This window comes from Megalobrama amblycephala, linkage group LG18 (assembly GCF_018812025.1).
Source record: "Megalobrama amblycephala isolate DHTTF-2021 linkage group LG18, ASM1881202v1, whole genome shotgun sequence".
Lineage (NCBI taxonomy): Eukaryota > Metazoa > Chordata > Actinopteri > Cypriniformes > Xenocyprididae > Megalobrama > Megalobrama amblycephala.
The window spans coordinates 6,736,547-6,758,540 of NC_063061.1; the positions used below are offsets into that span (position 1 = coordinate 6,736,547).

Genomic DNA, 21,994 nt, shown 5'->3' on the forward strand with positions numbered 1-21,994 from the left:
AGTTTTATATATATATAATATTATATATATATATATATATATATATATATATATATATATATATATATATATATATATATATATATATACACACACACACACACACACACACACACACACACACACACACACACACACACACAATATAAATATATTATTTTTCTGAAATGACAATAAATAAATAAATAAATATAAATTATTAGTAATATGACATCACGTGATTAATTCTAACCAATGAGACTGCTGGAACAGCATCAATGAACTGTCATTCCGGAATCGACTGGTACCGCAAACAGGTAAGCTTTTTATATTTCTATAGTAATTTCTGAGTTTTCAATTAAAATTAGTGTAACAGGTCGAAATGGTAATGAATGAATTAATTGGAATTAAATTACACCTGCTTTAGTGGTCTATCTGATGAGTAACGTTATGTTATTTAGCGTGCTGCGTTTAAATGTTATAACGGTCGACTAGCCGCTCAGACAATTCATTTTCTGGTAATCTGAGGTAATATACTTTAAAAACCGCATTAATTCATTACCTTGAATTGTTTTACAACCATTTCGGTGTTAATTTGATTTATTATTGTTTCTCCGTTGCTATTTTACGCGATGACTCGACCGAGCTTGTTATGATGGCCGGCCTGAGTCAGTTGTGTCTTTGTATTAAAGATTTAAACAGCGACGTAAATACAATAACTAAGCTGCACACCCTTATTAACCTGTTAACTGTCACGGGCCCACCGGTGGGCCCACAGCCATTACATATTTAAAACAGTAATATTCTATACTAAACCTAAACTAATCTTGACAAACTATATATCATTTGAAAGCTTAGAATCTCTAGTTTACATATTTGGTGACTGATTTTCAAAATAAATTACAGAAGAGCAGTAATTTATCAATTTGCAACAAGCATATTTTCATACTCATAAGGCATGTTCAGACCTTTATTTTGAAATAGCGATGAACATGAAAAATCATTAAAGATTGGTTGAAACATGTTTGTTTTCATGCCAAGAGTTCAAAAGATAACATCCAAATATTATATTTTTACATTTTACATTTTCATAAACTTAAACTTCTATAACTTTTTTTTTGTTTCACTTACATAGGTTATTTCACTTCTACAATAATCTGCCAAATTTCATCTTTAAAACAAGACCAACCTTATGTCTATACTCCAAAGTATTCTTGAATTACAACCATTTAAGTTTGTATAGTGCATTTTCTTGTCTAAGAAAAAAAGTGGGGGTGACAGTTAACAGGTTAAATCTCGTTGCATAAGCTACGGCCATATTACTATCATGTTATCGTGACCTAAAAATAACAAATTTTACAATAACTTTATACGCGTTGTCAAGCTGGCGCGTGTACGCGCGGGGACAGAGAGTGAAAGAGAGAGGACTCATTGGCCTATATTCACCCGAAAAGATAACTGTCAAATTAAATCAACCATCTGTAATATTTAATTAATTATGAAAAGATATAACTGAAGTAAAACATTTAGGCCATGAAATAGATCACTAAAATGTTAATGTAATAATTTATCTTGAATGTGTACATTTAATCAGCACATTCATCCATACAGAGCAATATTTAATATATTTTTGTTTATTTTTCTCCCTCTTCCTTGTGTGTAATCAGATCATTGGTTCTGCCCTGTAAGTACTGTTTGTCTCAGTCACACATTCTCAGTTTTTGCATTGTAGATTTGTCATGCACATTTACAAAAACTTTCTTTGCATTATATAACTGTATTTTCATGAAGATTTTGCTTATGTTATCCGTTAATATTTCGGGTGTCATTTTTTAAAAATGAGATGATCCTCACTTAAATGGCAAATACTGTATGTTAAATTGCAACTACTTAAATGGCAAATACTTTTCAGTACAGTGGTGTCATATGTACATTCTCAGATGTTATTATACATAAAAAATAAAATTTTAAACTGGCTTTATACCATTAAATGTTGTTTGTCCTCTCTCTTTTCAGTATTTATTGCCATCTAGTCCTGTTTGAAGAATTAACTGTGGCTCCAGCCATTAAGCAGACCTGAACCAGATGATGAAGGTCTTCAGGATCACCAGACACTACAGGCAGGTGTGTGAGAAAGTTGGAGCTACATACTGCAGGACGTTGGTCCTCCATGACCAGGACTGGACACCACTGTTGTAAGTGATCGATCTAGCAGTCAATCTGGATCTCTGAAAGTCATGTTCATAACATATTGTAGGTGATCTCAGCTCTGGCCCTCGAGAACCACTGTCCTGCAGACTTTAACACCAAACCTGGTCCAATATACCTGGGGCCGTATTCACGAAATGTTTTATCTTACAACTAAAAGTTCTCCTAAATAGCATTAAAAATTCTTAGGTAAGAGTTTTCACTTAAAGAATTAGTCCACTTTTAAATAAACTTTTCCTGATAATTTACTCACCCCATGTCATCCAAGATGTTCATGTCTTTCATTCTTCAGTCGAAAAGAAATTAAGGTTTTTGATGAAAACATTCCAGGATTTTTTTCCATATAGACTTCAATGGACACCAAACAGTTGAAGGTCAAAATTAGTTTCATTGCACCTTCAAATTATTCTACACGATCCCATACAAGAAATAATGGTCTTATCTAGAGAAACCATCACTCATTTTCTAAAAAAAATATATATTTTTTTTATACATTTTAACCATAAATATTCATCTTGAAGTAGCCCTGCGTTCCATTCGGAAGGGCTCATCCCTATGCCCTAATTCCTTTCAGATGGTTTCCCCTTCGGAGTGAGAGCTTCGAAGGGATGAAGGGTGTAGGGGTAAAAAAAACCCTCTTTTTTTGGAACGCACTTCTGCGTCATCTTAACGAGACAATCAAGGAGGAGTAAATTGTGCAAGCAGCGCCCTTTGTTTAACGTTAGTTTATTTATTTAGGTTTATTACACCATATTGTGTCTATGTATTTGAAACATTTGAATGGACTGATAAAGGGAGCTGTAAAGTATTTTTGTTGAAGTACACTGTCGTTTTGACCATAATAATTTACTAAATCTAACTCGTATAAATATTACAATAGTACAGAAAAATACTATACATACATTTATAAGTAAAATCTCCTAACCTCCTGTACCCATTCTGTGACGTCAAACAACTTTCCTGTGCAAAGGATCATGGGGGCCTGAAGTGTCCATCAGTTGTACCCTTCGAAATCCTTCATTCCGAAGAGCCCTTTGAAGTGGCCCGTTTTGAGCACTTCGGTTTGGAACGACCCTTCAATATGGCGGCCATGATTGTTTTCACTCCGAAGTGCCCTTCGGAGGGCGATATATCCCGTTTGGAACCCACTGTATTGCTGCGTCCCAATTCGCCTACTTATACTACGCCCTAAAAGTATGTACTCTTTCTGTGAACAAAAAGTACTTACTTTTGAGTGTGTAGCAAAAGAGTAGACAAGCTTTGGGACATACTAACACGTCATACAATCGCGTTTTTTCTCTCTGTCGCATCCTGTCACCGTAAACTGGCCTGTCAATCATCTTACATCCTCCACATTTCATTTACTTAATTTCCTACCGTATCGGAGAGAAATGCAGCATGTTGATATACAGTCACGAGTCTTTCATGTGGAGAACTCTCCTCATATTAATGCATAATGATGCATTTAAAAGTTAATGGCCATTTGGATCTTTATAAAAGTCCACATTGGTATTTGCAGATGAAAAATAACACGGATAACATGAAATATATATTTTCTATCAGGTTAAACTGATTATTAGTCACTCAAACCTCTCAGCGTCGATCGCGCGTATCCGCCATGTTTTGTAGTTTTTTAACACTTTTCACTCGTGTTTGTAGTTCTGAACTGAATCCTCGTCCAACGCGCAATGGGTTGTGGGCAATATTAGCCTTTATAGTGTGCACGGATCCACACTTCGAAAATCTACCGGAAATAGTAGACCATCCGGGGACTTTTGGCATACTCTTTTCAACATACTATGCTTTGGGACACACTTATTTTAAACTCACATACTATTTAGGATGGATAGTATGAACATTGGAACGCAGGGTATCTCTCCTCTTCTTCTTCTCTATTTGAATTCCAGCAGTGTAGACACTGCTAAGTGTATTACTGCCCTCCTCAGATCAATGTTTGAACTAAATTGTCATATACAATATGCTATTCAATAGTATATAACAATTAGTTCAAACTTTGGCCTGTGGAGGGCAGTAATACACTTAGCAGTGTCTAGACTGCTGGAATCAAATAGAGGAGAAGAAGAAGAGAGCTAGTTCAAGATGAACATTTATGGTTAAAACATTTATAATTTTTTATTTTATTTGGAAAATGAGCGATGGTTTCTCGAGATAAGACCCTTATTTCTCATCTGGGATCGTGTAGAACGCTTTGAAGCTGCAGTGAAACTAATTTTGACCTTCAACCGTTTGGGCTCCATTGAAGTCCACTATAAGGAGAATAATCCTGGAATGTTTTCATCAAAAACCTTAATTTCTTTTCGACTGAAGAAAGAAAGACATGAACATCTTGGATGACATTGGGGTGAGTAAATTATCAGGAAAAGTTTATTTAAAAGTGAACTAATCCTTTAAAACCTTTTCACAAAGCTGCTAAAACCATTACAAACAGTGAGAATTCTTAAGCTAAGAGAAAGGGTGTAGTTGACATCGTTGCTATGGATGATGTCATCACACTTATTAACTATGCACTAGGGGTTGAACTGACTAGTCGACTTTAATGCTCTGCCGTGACACTTTAAAGTCCCTGTAAAGTCAATTCTGAGAATTGATTCTAAACACATTATAAATGTGACAAATGTATTGCTGCAAAAACATTACAAAGACTGAACTATGTAGTACTGAATTGTGAAGTTAGAGTGTTAAACAATTTTTCACCAATTCTGTGCTCAGGATTTTTTGGGCTAACACTATATAACTGTCTGACGCACTAGAGTAACCGAGCATGGCACCACCCCTAACGCTACAGCAGCTCGCCCGCTTAATCTCGAGTGTCAATACTGTTAGTTATACAGCCTACATTTTGCTAGCTAGTAATTCCTTCATCACACAAATGCATATTACCTGGTTGCGATAATATACAAAAGAAGCTTGTTCTGCTTATTTAAATTTGCTAAAAAACAATGATATGAAGAAGGGGTGGATTAAATTAGTCTCTGCAGTGATAATTTTACATCGGAGAGTTTTACAAACTTTCATCAGACAGCTGGGATTCACTGACAATCTGCCGGACAGAATCTCTCCCATCCCGGCCTTCATCCTCCCGTCTCACGGCGCCGTCACCTGTCGACTCGACAACAGTCGGCAGTACGTGCCCACCACAATGAGTGTATGTTGCCTTGTGTGCGTAATTAGTAGGCAGTCCACAGTAACTCTACTAAATTGTGCAACCCTCTATCGTGATTCTTTTGTTTATATGCATCAGTGAGTTTGACTGATTAGACAAATAGTTGAGGCGGCAGCTCTCGCGAGTGGGTGTGGTTTCAGTGCCGACAGCAGACACGCCCCCAGCATTTGAGAGCAGAGAATACTGCTAATTTTTTCAAGATTTTGATAATTTATTTAATTTACTTGACGTTTTTTTTAATCATTCAAATTTGGCTGGGTGGTTAATAGCACATTTTACTGTGGTGTGACATACTCAGAACACAGACTTTAATAGGGCTTTACAGGGACTTTAAGCTTGACGTCGACTAGTCGCTGGTCCTATAGAGGGCGCAGCAGCATAAGAAATCTTTGATGTTCACATTTACGCTTCGTTTCCAAAATGGTTACGTTGCTACAGCCTTCATACTGTAACCGTATCAAAGAACCTAAAAAAATATGAAAATAGATATTCCCAAATTTTTAATATAGGCTATAGGGAATTGCACGCAACATATATGGATTTGTTTTTAATTTTGTTTTTAATGACCCACCCCGCAAATAAAGTGACAATTTCTTATCCCACCCCAACCCGACCTGTGGGGTCTGTGGGTTATGAGATGACCCGCACATCACTAACCTACAACTGGAGAAGGTTAAATAACAGATGACTGTCATGCTATGAACCTGATATGACTAATGGCAAAATTCAAGATCTTGAATCTGCTCAAAGTACACCCAAATATGTTGGGTGAAATAATGAAGTTTGGTCAACAACTATGTTCTTGCAACTTCTTTGAGAGTCCCATATAAATATATAATGTATGGATAATCTCATGTACTGGTAATGTGGTTTAAGAGGTACATTGTCCTAATGAATTCTCCTTCTTTTTGCAGGTCTAAGCCAGCCACAGTGGATACAGTGAAGCCACAAACACAGTTCATAGTTCTTGTATCTCTTTTACATATTAAGTAATAAAAAAGATCATGTTAATCATTTTTGTCAGATGTTTATTTCCAGCTGGGTTTAGTAAAAAAGATGGTCTTGATCCAAGTATAAAATTGATTTTAGTTGCATGTTCTTAATTCTTTGCAAAACACAACCTGAACAGTTAGCTATTGAAAAGTTGGTGTGCAGTTTATATCAATTAAAGTTATATATTCTTGAGCGTTTTTTTTAAGCCACAAGGAGAAAACCAGTGTATAATTGTAGTAATAATTTAAATTATTTAATTAATCAATGACCTAATTAACAGCTACCAGTTAAACATACAAATCAGAACCAATACAAAAACTGCAATGGAAACCATTAAATATTTGCAAGTAAAGACCAATACAAATTTATAATGGAACCATTAGAACCAATACAAAAACTGTAATGGAAACCATTAAATATGTGCAAATAAAGACCAATACACATTTGTAATGGAACCATTAGAACCAATACAAAAACTGCAATGGAAACCATTAAATATTTGCAAGTAAAGACCAATACAAATTTGTAATGGAACCATTAGAACCAATACAAAAACTGTAATGGAAACCATTAAATATGTGCAAATAAAGACCAATACAACTTTGTAATGGAACCATTAGAACCAATACAAAAACAGCAATGGAAACCATTAAATATTTGCAAATAAAGACCAATACAAATCTGTAATGGAAACCAATACAAACCAATAAATCCTAATGGAATGTGCCCAAAACACACTACGTAATGGAAACCATTTTGTAATGGTTTTAATGGTTAATGGCTGATGGTTTGTAATGGTTTTGTAGTGGAAACCATTAGGATTTTTGTAATGGTTTCTATTGTTTTTTTCAGCAGGGAAAGACATGCTCATTTAGCCCAATTTATGAAATCTAAGCTACAAAAAGCTAGTACATACTCAGTTTTTAAAGCAGCATAAAATGTTTTAAATAAAGAGGAACAAATAGGATAGGAAAAAGGACAAGACCAAAAAAAAACTTAAGGGTCAACACTAATGAGTGTGTGAGCAGCTTAAAACATGTCTCAAAAACCTGTCAGATGTTTTTAATCAAAAGTGTTTATTTTTGATTAAGGGCTTATATAATCGTGATGTCAGTTTTAGGTTATCACCATAGACTGTAAAAAAAAAAATATCACTGGGGTTAGAGGTTATCACTCAAACTTTTACCTTTTCCGTTGATTTTAACTACATTCCCCATAATCCACCTACTACACTCACTTCCTATTGAAACAGGAAGTTCTGGTACATGAAGCAACAAGGAGCAAAGAATTTTACAAGTTGTTTTATTAACCGCCATAAATTAAAAAGAATAATGTCTTTTATTGTTAGTGTACATACGGGTTTTGTATGCAAATTAAATCAGTTATCACCAGCCAACCTCTTTACATGTAAAAAATAATTAAAAAAAAAAATCTTACTTACGGATTGCGGGTTTGGTGTCGGGTCAAATATAGTCGGCACTCTTCCTTCCTTTAACAAGAGTTTACTTGCATAGCCTGCATTAAATTGTGACAGGTTCACAAAAGAGTCCGGACTGAAATGCGCTGAACAGATCGTTACTGTCGGACTATATCGATCAGGAATATCGGTAAAGAGAAACTTCAGCCACTCGTTTCTGATGCTCGGATCCTTTGGGAGGCTGTGCAGGGACGCGGGCTCGATCCTACAGCCATGAATGGCACAACGTTTGATGGATTTACCCCACATCTAGATACAGACGCAAATGGCACCGGGTTATTCTTCTATTGTTTAGAAATAATATTAATTTCCTTGTGGTTTCATCATGGGCGGGCCATAAATGTGGGCGATTTTATGTTAATATGTTCATGGCTGTGACGTCAATACCACGACGGTTTATTCTGAGTGAGGGGCCAGTTGCATAAACAGCCAGTCTATGATCAGGTTTATTGGAACTATTAGTTGGAAAATGGTTTGGCTGATACCTAATAAATATATCATTACAAAATAAGTAGGAAATTTCAAGATTTTGCACAAAAACTGTTCAATTTGTTGATTGCAACCAGAAACTGTTGCAAACATTTTTAACTGTAATTAAAAATATTTTGGCTGCTTATATTCCGTAAATGGGTAGTTCAATAAAACATAATTTTTTGCCATTTAAATTAAATTGGTTTATGATTGTTGGCTTTGATATGATCAATATATGTCCACATTTAACTGAAGTTGATACCACATCACTGTACAGCATCCCATTAGGTCTTGACGCAGATGTATGTATTTGCAGAGAATGACATTGCGCGCCTTGCCCTTTGATTTAAACTACATTTCCCATGATCCTTTCAAGCGAAGTTTCCTTTCTGTTGAAACAGGAAGTGTGGTTCTGGTGTAAACATGAAGCGGTAAGCGAAAGGGATTTTTTTATGTTTTCAAGTTTAATTTGGGTCTGAAACTACGTGAACGTTGACCGCATTTTGATAAATGTATGTCTTTGTTTGGGTCTTAGGACTTATTTCTACAGAGCCAATTAGTAAGCACCATCACTAGCTCATTGTAATACATTTGTGAAGGGTTATTGATGAGAACACGCTTATATTTGTTGTGTGGTGCTTAAGTGAACCTAGCATTTTCTAATGCCGCGTTCCAGGCAAATCGTAACCCGTGTTTTTCCAACCTTCTACCCGTGAAAGTGCACTGGAACAGCAGTCAAAGCCGTGACTTACCACCCGTGAACTCGTACTAGATTGATGTACTCCCAGTTACGGGTTCTGACGTCACATACCCGCGAAACAACAATGGCAGCCCCTACGGATGTATAATTAAAAGAAATTGCAACAAGTTTCGCTTCACTTTATAAATCTCTAACTTTTAACATTAAATCTTTAAAGTTTAAAATAATTAAAAAAGTGATTGGACATGGTCATTTTCAGCTTTCTACCTCATGAGCACAGGATTGAAATAAAAGAAAAACTAATGCAAAAAAAATTACAAATTGTTAATAAATATATATTACAATTTTACTTGCACATCATGATAGTGTTATCTTTTATGCTGGTAAAAAAAAAAAACAAGAATAATTAGATTTGAAGAAAAAAAATATCAGGATGCATTTAAAGAGTTTAAAGTAATTGTATTTGGGTTGAAAAGGTGAAAAACGGTTGACAGATATGCGTTTTGTGATTTTCAGGGTTACACGAGATGCCTGTGATGATGTGCCCATCCCTGAAGAACAGCAGACAGAGGGCCAGAGACAACTACACAATCTGCTGCTACAGCAACTGGATACAGATGTAAACATCGACCGGTCAGTTTCTCATAACTAAGACTGGCTTTATAGTTGATTTTCTCCTCATTTTTAATTTGGTACACACATTTATAGCAGTAACTGACTTGATTGTTGGTGCTTGGTGTCTGTGTTGGTTTTTTTATTGAAACAATAGAGCACTGCAGGGATTACATATTTTTGTAGGCCAACCCATAAATTAAAATCGCTCTGGTTCCCTCTAAAAGAACACATCAACACAATAACATTTTTCCATTGGCTTTTGGATTATCACAGAAAATAAGATATGTAGCCACCAAAAGTTTGATTCTTACATGTTTTGTTCATGATAATCTTCACAAATGAACGCAACTTTTATGAATTTTGAAAGTACAATCGCCATAAGTAAAAAGCTAAACATAGACTATAACCACGGTTGAATAACTTCAAGCTGCAGTCCATAACTTTTTTTGGTTAAAAATTATCCAAAATCAATTTTTGAGCAAGTACATAACCAGCCAGTGTTGAAAACTATCTCATTATCTTAGCTCGATTCACAATGGTAAGCTTGTAATAATGTTTTATAATAAGAGCGACATGGTGGATTTCCGCAGGAAATTCGAGCATGCAGCAGTTCGTCTGTGCGTCATTACGATATGTCCGTAAACAGAAAGGAAGGAGTCCCGTCCAGGCTAGTCAGTTTTATCATGTGAGGATGCTGCCGGTAGCGGATCATTTATAGCCTTTTCTCACAGCACTTAAAATAATTAAACTTATCATTTTGATGTCGGATTGTAATCCAGAAAGATCCAAATGACAATCATCAGTGACAACTGGAGATTAGCCCTTAAGGTGCGGTCACACTGCACTTTTCGTTCCATTGACTTCCATTCAAACGCATGCGAATGCGTCAGACCGGAAACGCAAGCTCGTGTGAAAAATTTCGCATTTTGCTGCATTCCAAAGTTCAAGTTTGGTGAACTCTGACCTGCGAATTCGCAAAGATCGATTCTCACGGCATGACCTCTTGGCTGAATGAAAAGAATTATATTTTTGCAGTAAAGTCGAGTAGGTTCTATATTTTTACATTTTAAATGTATTACTTTAAGTTATGTGTTGAATTCATGTTTATAAAAAAGACGCTGTAAACCGTGACGTCATATCACGACCGTTACAGCATCCGAAAAAAATTTGCACGTTCAAAGTCTAGTGTCACCGCGGCTTTAGTCAAAAGCAAAAGACTTTGGACTGTTGAATGGCTGCAGAAATTGAAATCTACAGGTAACGCTAATATACACATAATCATAGCAATGCTGATGTTGTTAACATTAATGTAGCGAATTAACTCAAAGGGGAAATATTAATAATTATTCATAACTCATTATGATTATTAATTATGATTAATTATGAATAAGTAAATCGGTTGATCGGATTAACTGATTTAGTTACATTAAAGGTGCCATCGAATTGAAAATTTAATTTACCTCTGCATAGTTAAATAACAAAAGTTCAGTACATGGAAATGACATACAGTGAGTCTCAAACTCCATTGTTTCCTCCTTCTATAGATCTCATTTGTTTAAAAGACTTCGAAGAACAGGCGAATCTCAACAAAACACCGACTGTTATGTAACAGTCGGGGTGTACGCCCCCAATATTTGCATATGCCAGCCCATGTTCAAAGCATTACACAAGGGTAGCCAGTATTAACGTCTGGATATGTGCACAACTGAATCTTCAGACTAGGTTAGCAAGCAAGGACAATAGCGAAAAATGGCAGATGGAGCAATAATAACTGACATGATCCATGATAACATGATATTTTTAGTGATATTTGTAAATTGTCTTTCTAAATGTTTCGTTAGCATGTTGCTAATGTACTGTTAAATGTGGTTAAAGTTACCATCGTTTCTTACTGTATTCACGGAGACAAGAGCCATCGCTATTTTCATTTTTAAACACTTGCAGTCTGTATAATGCATAAACACAACTTCATTCTTTATAAATCTCTCCAACAGTTTAGCATTAGCCATTAGCCATGGAGCATACTATCAAACTCATTCAGAATCAAATGTAAACATCCAAATAAATACCATACTTACGCGATTAGACATGCTGCATGACGAACACTTTGTAAAGATCCATTTTGAGGGTTATATTAGCTGTGTGAACTTTATGCTTTTCAAGGCAAGTGCGAGCTCCATGGGTGGAGAGCACAATATTTAAAGGGGCTACAGCCTGAATCGGCGCATATTTAACCCTCTGGAGTCTGAGGCTGATTTGGGGCCTGGAGAAGTTTTGACATGCCCTGACATTTGTGCTTTTTTCAGTTGTTCATAAACATATTAATGACACAAGTGTCATTACACTGTATTCAGCACAAACTAGGCTACCATAATATGTGAGGAACATGTGTGTACATGTTTGTGTTTTTGAAGGAATAACGTTTATGCGTGGTTACTGAAAAAACAAAAAACTTAAGTCACTGATATAAGGCCAATAAAAGTATATTAAATCTGTGTTCACAAGACTTTTGGGTATTGAAGGTTGTAGACTAGAGTTTTTGCTTCAAAATTATGTAAAAATTATGCTGACTACTCTTTCATTTATAACAATATACTGATTTAGTTTTTGTAAGACACTTTTTGCCAAGAAACACGGTATGCGAGGAGGCGTGAATCTCCATGAATAATGGCTCATTCTCACCTGTGAAGACAAAAGAATTGAATAGTAATGACCTGAAAAGACTTGCATATTAATGAGGCATTTCAGTCAGGTAGGCTGTGAAAAAAAACTTCTGTGATGTCTCAAGCTCATCATGGTATATGAAACATACAGAAAAATTTTATTACAATATAAAATAATGGTTTTATATTATACTTTAAAATATAATGTATTTCTGTGATGCAAAGAGTCTGAATATAGGCTTTTAGTTTAAAAGCATGCACATTTGGAGAAATATAGGATTCTCATATGTTTATGTCAATTTTCTATACAGAGGAGTTATTTTTTATTTAATATTCATTGTTATTACTATGAGCGCTGGTGTTTGCAATTCATACTGCAGCCGGAGGGCGCTCTGTGCATTTTAGTCCACAAATTCACCTAAGAAGAAGACGATATTCCATGAATGGTGTTTACCAATTCATACTACAGCCGGAGGGCGCTAAAGAAACAAAAACTCACTTAAAACTTATCAATAGAAGAAAACAAACAGGAATTTACTGCATGTCTTCCAGAGATCGCTAACCATGGCTTTTTCATCCAGATAAACAATTTTCAAGGCAATAAATACACGATTGAGATGATGAATGCATGTGTTGTCTCTGAATTTGCCTGTGAATAGCGCTGGCTCCGTGGGTGTGGCCGCATTAGTGGGTAATGAGCTGAATCACGGACTTCTGACATGGCTCTCTTTTCATACAGATTACATAAACACAGAATGTTTGTTTTCGATTTGACTTGCACGATTTAAAACCTGACATTTCAACGTTTTGTTAGACATAAGTATGAATTTTTTGTGATTAGTATTCACTAAGTTACACTTCATTTTCTGAGAACTATCAGATTGGACTTCGTTCAGAGGGAGATGAGAGATCACGCATCATGTTAGTTTTCTTTATTTTACAAAAAGCACAACATTTTGTTTTTACTCTGAGTGTATACAAATAAAAGGAGATATTCTATAGTTTCATTTGATGTATTACTTATGTTTCTATGACAAAAAATGACGGAGTATTTTAAGTCTGTTTTGCTGCAATGTGAAAAAAAACCTGCAAAACGCGCCGGCGCGTTTTTAGACCTCAGAGTGTTAATGATGCCCTAAAATAGGCAGTTAAAAAAATTAATAAAAAAAATCTATGGGATATTTTGAGCTGAAACTTCACAGACACATTCAGGGGACACCTTAGACTTGTATTACATCTTGTAAAAAAAAATGTTGGATGGCACCTTTAAGGTTAATGTTACAATCAATTAACCTGCTTGTCCAGTGGACCCTTAGTGTTAATTTTTTATTAATTCTAAGAAATGTTAATTTCCAGGTTATGGAAATGCAACGTTCTTATTGTACAGTACTATTCAGAGCATGTAGTCAGGATCTAAATCACTTAAGAGGCAATTTATTAGCAGACGGAGTCAGAACCAAATATGTATTGTGCACAATATTTTATTAACTAACTCACAAACACATAGCTAAACTAACAAACACATAACATACACAAAGGTCAGACACATGGTAAGAATGTAATTCTTACATAGGTAAGAATGAGTAATGATCGAGTTGAACCGGAAGGGGAACTGTTAATGGAGCTATAGGAAAAAGTCAAAAGCAATCTGGAAAAGAATCATCAGTTTCCTCAGTAATAAAACACCTTTGCTGACAAAGGTACATTTTACAAATCAATACTAAATCACTGTTTAGTGTTCAAATGTACGATGCTTGCAAGAAGCCTTTAGGCTGAGGAGCATCGGATCTGCCATCTGAGGAGAGATCTTGAGGATTCAGTCCAAAGTTGTTGCCAGTATCTTCTGCATTGGATGAACTATGATGTACTATGAAACAACTTATAGATGAGCACACGGCTGGGTTGCAGGCCGAGGCATGCAGAGGCCTGCAACAAGGAGGTCCGTTCAGTCGTCCAAAAAGCAAGGAAAGAGAGGGAGTGGCATTTTTCACTGGCTTTTATCCTCTGGTCAAAGTCACACCTCTTAGTTGTTGACCGGACCAATGAAGATGTTGTATTTATGGGTGACAACACACCCCCTTGTCGGGGCTTTTACGACCGAGCAGATTAACTGGCTGAGTTTTTGAAGAAGAACTATTAAAGATTCTTGTGATACTAATGTGTTGCACAGGTATGGACATACCGCATACACAAGCATTTAAATCTTCTCGATACAAGCCCATAGACACTAAACATGGCATAATTGAAGTTACCTTAAATGTCATAAAACTTAAAAATCATAAAACATGTAAATACAATGACTGCAATACAACAACAGCAATAATGGATACCATACCGGGAATATGCATGTTCATTTATAGAACAGTCTGTCTATAAATTAATGCAGGAACGTCTGTGTTCTGTGTGTGGAAAATGCAGGTTTCCTTGTGTCTCTGCTTTTCCACGTGCAACACACACATTCTTCAGGGCAATATAACTAAGGCTGGTCTTCCCGGGGGATGGGGACAGACTCCAGAGTGAGCTTTAAACAAGTATTGGTTAACTATAACCAATAATTGTGCCTGATTTGTCTCAGTCATTACATAATTCCCCCCTTTCGCTCGTTGTTGTCCCTCGTTGAAGGTGCAGAAAGATCAGACACCACTTGCACACAAGGCTGGAAGGCTGTGATGGGCTCTGGTTGTATGTGTCTCCTGGAGTGGCGGTCATTCCATGGCGGTTGATGTTGACAGTCTGCAAGCTCAGGTCTCTGAGCTGGTGCTGCAAGCATCGAGGCAGCCGGTGCCTCGACAGTGTATCACCTGTCACCCTAAAGTCAGTTAGTGGGGGCGAGAAGTTTGCTGGCTGCAAGGTTCAGGTCTTTGAGCTTGCTCAGCAGGTGTCGAGGTAGCAGGTGTCATGACTGTGTCATCTGTCATTCGGATACCCGTGAAGCAGGTGGTTGCAGGAAGAGCTTATGGGAGTTGTAGTGTGAAGAGTGTTTCAGACTGACCTAGGGTTGATGACAGAAGCACAGCAGTTTTTTGTTACCTCTGCTCTCAGTCCGAAGGAGTCTGAAGTTTGCTGTATCCCTCTGCTCTTGTGGCGGCGCTGACTTGAGCAGGTCTGAGTGGTCTTGTGTGAGTGGTCAGAAGCTTGTGCTTCTGAGTCCTTCTCAGGTAGATACTGTTCAAGGAGCTCTCTTACTAGCGTTAGAAGCTCCTACAGGTTCGATGCAGGCATGTCCAGTTGCCCTTGTGCAGCCTCTGGGTGCCTGCTGTGTAAAGGACATGGAGGTTGTTGCTGGAAGTCTTTGAATGTCACTTCATGTGCCATTTCAGGGTTAATCTGAATTAATCCTGCTCCTTCTGCGAGGATTTCAGGAAATGGGCAGGTAAGGTGCCCAGTAGAGGGCTTTGGCTCATCCCCCCCCCCCCCCCCCCCCCCCTTTTTACCTCAGTGCTTGGCTAGGGGAGGCTCTTCTGCTGATTCCATTTGGAGGAGTGAGATGTCTCTCCTGCTGTGGTTCTTTCTGCTGCAGGTAAGAGTGTCTCAGTTCTCTTTGGAACATGTTAAGTTCATTAGTGGTGCTCAAAATTATGCCATAGCAATCGTTCAGATTACATTTGTAGCTGGTGCATAAAATTGAAGCAACTGTTGTAAATAAAATCAAGAAGGAAAGTATGTCTAGTTACTTGTGGTTCTATTGGGAAATTAAACCACACAAGACCAAAAAGGAAAATGTAAATAAATCACATAGATGAAATAAATAATACTAGTAAAAGTTAATAGCTGACTGCTATTATGATTAAAAACAATACAAAAATTTAAAGAAGTGATTAAAACAGCAGAATGAACTGGTATTGGGAATAGTCAATAGCACTAGTGATTAACAGCTGCAGCATGTTCAGAACCAAACCATGTGTGTTGAAGTTTAGTTTAGCGTGTTATTGACATCTCAATAAATCCTAGAATTCTTCTTTAGCTAAACAGTTTACATGTAATTAAATTAAATTACCCTAGTAACTGCAGAATTAGCTGAACAGTGTTCAGGGAGAAATGCACCTAAGTGCAGGTAAAATTAGCTGAGAAGAATTAAAGATAATGAAAGTGAAAGATCAGAAAACCAGGAATGTGGTTAAAGGAAATTGGTTTAATCACTTCACACTGCATACATACTAGCTGTAGTTAAAGGCTTCAAGTAAATAATGCTAATCGTTAACTGTAGTAGTTTAGTTAGCCACCTTAGCTGGAGGGCCACTAGGTTGTATTAGCTTAGCTCCCTAGCCTGGTTTGTTTACAATATGAAGTCACAAGGTGTCAAGTTAGTACTTTCTTTGACAAGTTGTTGTCATGAGAAGCAGTGCATGTCAGAGCAATTCTACAGTTTATGAAGAATGTCTGCACATTTGAAACGAGTTACGCATTGAGTTAAAATAGAGTGCTTATACTTCAATAATTCAAACTTAAATTCAGTAAGATGCAAGTATGGTTTGACATTTGCAAATTTTACTCATGTAAAATTCTTCTCTCTACTTGAAACATCTTCTTGACTAATTTAAAGAGTAGTTACACAGATTTACCATGAGTCAAAACTGGTCTAAGCGCACAGAATTCTCGTCTTGTGAATAAATACTGATGTTTCTATCGGCCAATGAAACATAGTATTGATCACCAGGAAGCTATGCTTGTAGATGCAGCTAAAGTTTAGGTGAATGAGTCCCTCTGACTATAATTTTTAAGGCTTTTCTCTGTAGAAAGGAAACCTTCATCCGAATCTACATTCATATAACACTGTACTGAGATTCTTCATCAGAAACAGGTTAAGCAATACTGCAATTGGTATTTCTCCAACCAACGCAGAATAATCAATTCTGGTACAGTTTACATGCCGCTGAGCTGAGATTCCTTCGTCAAAACAGACTTACGCTTTAATGCTGAGATTAGGTTTTTTTCACTAAAATCAGATTAACTTTACTGATACCATTTGAACATATGCTAAAATGTGTTAAGACTCTTTCTGTTATAGCAGAGGCGTCAATTCAAGCTATAGTTTCATCTGCATCTGACAAGCCAGCAACTACCGATCTACAATCAAATCAAACGTTGTGTCAAATGTCATGTCGGAATTATCAATTATTGAACACACTTTTAGTTGGACGGTGGTTTAAGCTTGCTAACTTAACCAGCTCACTCTAGTGTCATAGTGACGTAGCTGGAGTTAGCATTTCCTTTGACAATTCGTTGTCATGGAAATCAATGTGCAGCAGTGCCCAATCGAACAGTGTATATCAAATGTCTGCAGGTTTCAGGATAGCTCGTCGTGGATGGTCATGAGCATTTGAGACTTACACATTCATTCAAGGTTTTCTTCCACTCAGTAAAATTCATATTTTACTAATGCAGACTCCTGCATTTCTGCGAACACACATTTTCACCTACTTTAAAAGCTTTATGCCCTATGCTGACTAGGAACCTTTGTAGAAGCTATGTGGAAGGCACTGTGTTTGCAGTTCAAAGTCACTGGGGTCTTAAGAACCTCTTCTGAGGGGCCTTGTGTGTAACAGGCCTTCTGTGTCAGGTCACATGAATGGCATTGTGTGAGGGCAGGTTGTGCTGCCCAAAAGGTGACTAACTAGTGTAGGAGGCAAAGGTCCTGTTGGTGTCCTCCATTCATTCCAGGTTTGTCTGAGTCTGTGGCAGTAACCTTGGGACTTTCGGATCTGCCCTGCTTGGTGTCGAGGGCAGCACTCAATCTGCATTCAGACTTCTGGGTCTGAGAAGTCCTTTATGCTGACTGGTTTCAGCTGCTAATAGTCTGATTGGAGGTTTCCTGGCTGTTAAGTCAGAAATCGTTGTGATTCTGGTTGGATGTGATCCAGAACAGAGAGCCTGTCTTGGTGGGTCACACCAGTCAGGGACTTCGGGCAAAAGGAATGTCTCATATGTTGCCATGGGCGCTGTGGTCTTCTAGGCTGTGGGCTCTGGCCCCTCCCCCCTTTGTGTAGGGCTGGGGGAGCTTGTGCTGCTGTGTAGGGTTGTAACGGTATGAGATTTCCACGGTATGATAACCATCTGAGAAAATATCACTGTATACGGTATTAAACAATAAATTTTTATTTATACCATCAATTAAAATGACCAATAAATTAATGAAAATGTTTGTTTTCTCTATTCAGATTTCAATAATCAAAAACAATCAAATACATTTAATAAATTATTATGGATTAGAAATTGAACAACTTTTATTAATAATTAAAATTCAGAAATTCTGCTTTGACTTAATTCTTCTGGCTTTTTTTTATACAAATATTATCAAAAATGATGGAAATGAAATTAACTTTTTTTATAATTATTTTGAGAAGTACATTCTATTTAACAATCATAATAAATTTGTCAATTTCTTCGAGTTAAAAACCGGTCTTTTATTTTGACGGGATGTAGTGAAGAGCTTTGAGTTTCAGTGTATTTGACAATGGTTTTTCTCAAATAAAATGATGAAATGCTCATTAAGCGCTATCTCAGAGCAACCGTGGATATGTTTGTGTTCATGTCCTCTGATAACGAGACGGCAAACACTTAAAAAACAATAAGAGCGCCGCGCATACTTAAGTATGTAGTGCACGAAACAGCGCAGTTCATTCACACAGGCAGACACGTTAAACAGACAGATATATTTATACAGCAGTCTGTTTGCGTTTAATATTCAAAGACCCCGCCTAGACCATGTCGTGATATGATTTATTGTACAGCTCTGCTTTCGTTTTATTTATCGGTCCAACAAATCGCGCGTTTTTACCTGACATCGCTGCGTTATACTGTACATTCCATTTTCATGACTGGATTCCGGGATTCCCTCTCCATCACGCATATCATACGACCTAAGTTATAAACGGAACACACCTGCATCTACACGGATGGTGTTCTCGAATATAGGTCAACATGTTTGATGTGTTTCCTCTTTTTGCAGGTAGGCCTACTTTGCACCCGCATTGTTTTTGGATATCTACACTCGAGGACAGCCCCGCGTTTGTTTTTCTATATCTAAAGTATTCCCATACTGCAAATTGTAACTTATTTTTCAACGGGGCACAAAGAATAGAGATAGCAACTTCTGTCTCTGACATTGTCTGCTGTATGTGTGGGTGTGGAGCAAGTTTAGTGAAGTGGAAAGTTGTTGTCTATGCGCAAGTGAAATTCTGCGTCTTGGTTTTTTTTTTTTTACCATACCGTAAGTAAGCAAATGTACATGATATGATAATCGTACGTGTTCATACCGTGATATATCGGCATACCGGTATATCGTTACAACCCTACTGCTGTGAAGTCCATCAGAGTGCATGTTCCTTGTGTGGTCCATTTGCAGTTGGTCGGGCTGTTTCAGTTCTTTTTGGACCACAACGAGTTTGTCTCCCATGCTGCTGAATTGCTGAGTCAGTGTTTGGATTTCAGCTCTGCATGCGGATGGCCTTCAAGGGCCTAAGCTTTAGTGTCTCTTTAAATTCAAACAGTTCTTTACGTTCTTTAAATGGCGAAGTTCAACAGCTGTCAGAGCCTCCTGAAGACTGGTGACCTCCCTCAGTTGCTCTGCTCTGTTAGGGTCCTTGCATCTGTCCTATGCCTTCTCACGCTGAACTCTGTGACTTGCAGAGTCCGTTCATTTACCTCCTGTTGGAAGCCCGTATGAGCATGGGCTAAGGAGAAGATGAAGCTCTTTGTGGCGCAGGCCCAGTGTCAAGTGTCCGCTGGTGCTGCTGATCTCACTGTTCCTTGCTCTGCTGTTGCAGGTCGTTGACTGCTTTGGCTGAAGGGTGTCCATCACATTGTTCTGCTGGGTCTCCAGGGGGTCCTGGATGGCCTAGGCAAACTGGCACACGTATGTTGACACGAGAGAGAGAGATGGCACAGGCAAATGCAAGTTCGTACAGCTATGTGGGCCATGTAGGGAGTGAATAGCTGAAGTAGGGGAAGCCAATATGAGACTGTCAGTATGAGTGCTGGTCACAACTAAGGGGTTTGAGTATCTTTGTTGACAGCTGTAAGATGTGTTGACTGACTGGCTGGTACATGTCGTTAAATTATTACTCAGAATACTGATGGTTCTTTTCTATAGGTTGTCACCATGAGGGTAACGAATAGAACAAACTGGTAGAAAAAAACAATAAGATGAAATAAGAAAGGGGAAAGGAAGAAAAAAAAAGTTTTACCTATTTAGTTTTAATTTTCTATTTAGCAGGTGTCACTGGTTCAAGTAATGACCTAATCTCTAGGCTAACAGAGAAACGCCAGATGCCTTGAGGTCAAAAGGAAAATACACAAAGGGAAGAGTCTCTAGTCCTTTCCGGAGCCAAAAGTGCATGGGACAGTGGCCGTACTTTATGTACTTAGCACTAAGGAGTTTTCTACTACTGTAATCCTATAAAAAGAGGGAAGATGGTGATGGTAGAATAACACACAAAAAAAAAATAAAAAAATAGGGTAAAAACAGAAGGTCCTTTTAGCTCTAGGGAACCTAAAGGTAAGGTGAATACCCAAGTTGGTTTAATTAAATGTTAAGTTTAATTAAAACCAACTTGGCTTAAAGTTCAAAGGCTTAAACAAAGGCTTAAAGTTCAGGCTTAAACAAAAGAAAGTGAATGAAATAAAATTACACATAGAGGATAAAGTTGAAATAAAAACGAAATTAGAATTTCCTTATAGATTTGGGAATCAAAATTGATGTAATTAAATTTTCAAATTTAACTAAATTCAACTTGTCTGCATAGGGATAGTCAGGTGAACAAAGTATTAGAATGAAGTAGAAATAAAATAGAGGAATAGGGTTAAAAAAAAAAAAATGAGTAAACTTGGAATTTCCTTGTAGCTCTATGAAATGTGTATAACACATTTAAATGACACATTTGACAAAGGGAAACAATTTGAGAACAATATAACAGTAATAATAATTTGCACGGTTTGACGTGATCCGAGCTAAGCGATCGTTAGATTTAATCATCATTGGCAACGCAATTTATTGTATGCCTAATGCTTTTTTCCTCAGTCAGTCAGAACAAAAGTGGCAGACATGTTACTTACTTGTTCAGATGATATTTTCCAGTGAAAATTCTTATATTGGTCATACTTTCAAGATGTAGAATCTGTGATTCTGAAGTGCAGTATCCACACTGGTGCGGTGACTGACAGCAAACATTAGATTCATCCACGCTGACGAGCTGTGCCGAGGCACAATGCACATACAGATATCTAATCCGCATATGACTGCAACTGCAGGTTTCAAACAAGAGATGGCGACAAAGAGGAAAAATTGCGGACTGCAGCTTTCAGTGTCACTGCGATTAAGCTGCATTTTTGACTTCAGGACGATGTAACCGAAAGTGCTAAAATGCTAACTAATTTCTGGGTTTTGGCCAACAAAAAGGCTTCCTGCCTGCAGAACTATATTTTTTATTTTATGTTTTTATTTTTAAATAAACTGGAAAACATGTATTTTTTTTTTATTATGAGATGATATTTTATATGTAATTAAATCTATACTTGTATTATTGTCAGGGTTCTGTAAAAGATGACTGAATCGCAGAATGAGAGTTAACAGGTTTATTAGGAAAAATGACTTCAGAAAAGATTTTGAGGAAGAGGTGGTGATAACAGTCCAAACAATAGGCAGGTATTAATGACAATGACAGGTAGGCTGAGAGAGCGGCCGCTGTGTCCAGCCCAGGTTGACA

General features: G+C 37.2%; 2 protein-coding genes and 1 long non-coding RNA gene across 7 annotated transcripts in view; 2 read left to right on the top strand and 1 right to left on the bottom strand.

Annotated features, from left to right (window-relative positions):
• klf8 (Kruppel-like factor 8) overlaps window positions 1-8,175 on the bottom strand; it is a 91,138-nt gene extending 82,963 nt beyond the window's left edge. Inside the window, exon 1 of the mRNA XM_048165346.1 lies at window positions 7,806-8,175. Coding sequence (XP_048021303.1) covers window positions 7,806-8,090 — 285 coding nt within the window. The 5' untranslated portion in view covers window positions 8,091-8,175. The remainder of the gene's footprint in view (window positions 1-7,805) is intronic.
• The window catches only part of rbm41 (RNA binding motif protein 41), a 77,530-nt gene that overhangs the window by 15,735 nt on the left and 39,801 nt on the right, over window positions 1-21,994 (top strand). Inside the window, exons 1-3 of one of the 5 annotated variants that reach the window (XR_007181192.1) lie at window positions 7,834-7,971; window positions 8,689-8,743; window positions 9,529-9,645. Coding sequence is in view for 1 of the 5 variants with exons in the window: in XM_048165345.1 (XP_048021302.1) it covers window positions 8,736-8,743; window positions 9,529-9,645 (125 nt within the window). In the remaining 4 variants the exon portion in view is untranslated. The other 4 variants (XR_007181193.1, XM_048165345.1, XR_007181195.1 and 1 more) reach the window with 4 other exon arrangements.
• Window positions 168-6,382, top strand: LOC125252215. The gene is made up of 4 exons (XR_007181196.1): window positions 168-296; window positions 1,647-1,663; window positions 1,996-2,174; window positions 6,286-6,382. It is a non-coding gene; the product is annotated as an uncharacterized LOC125252215 (long non-coding RNA).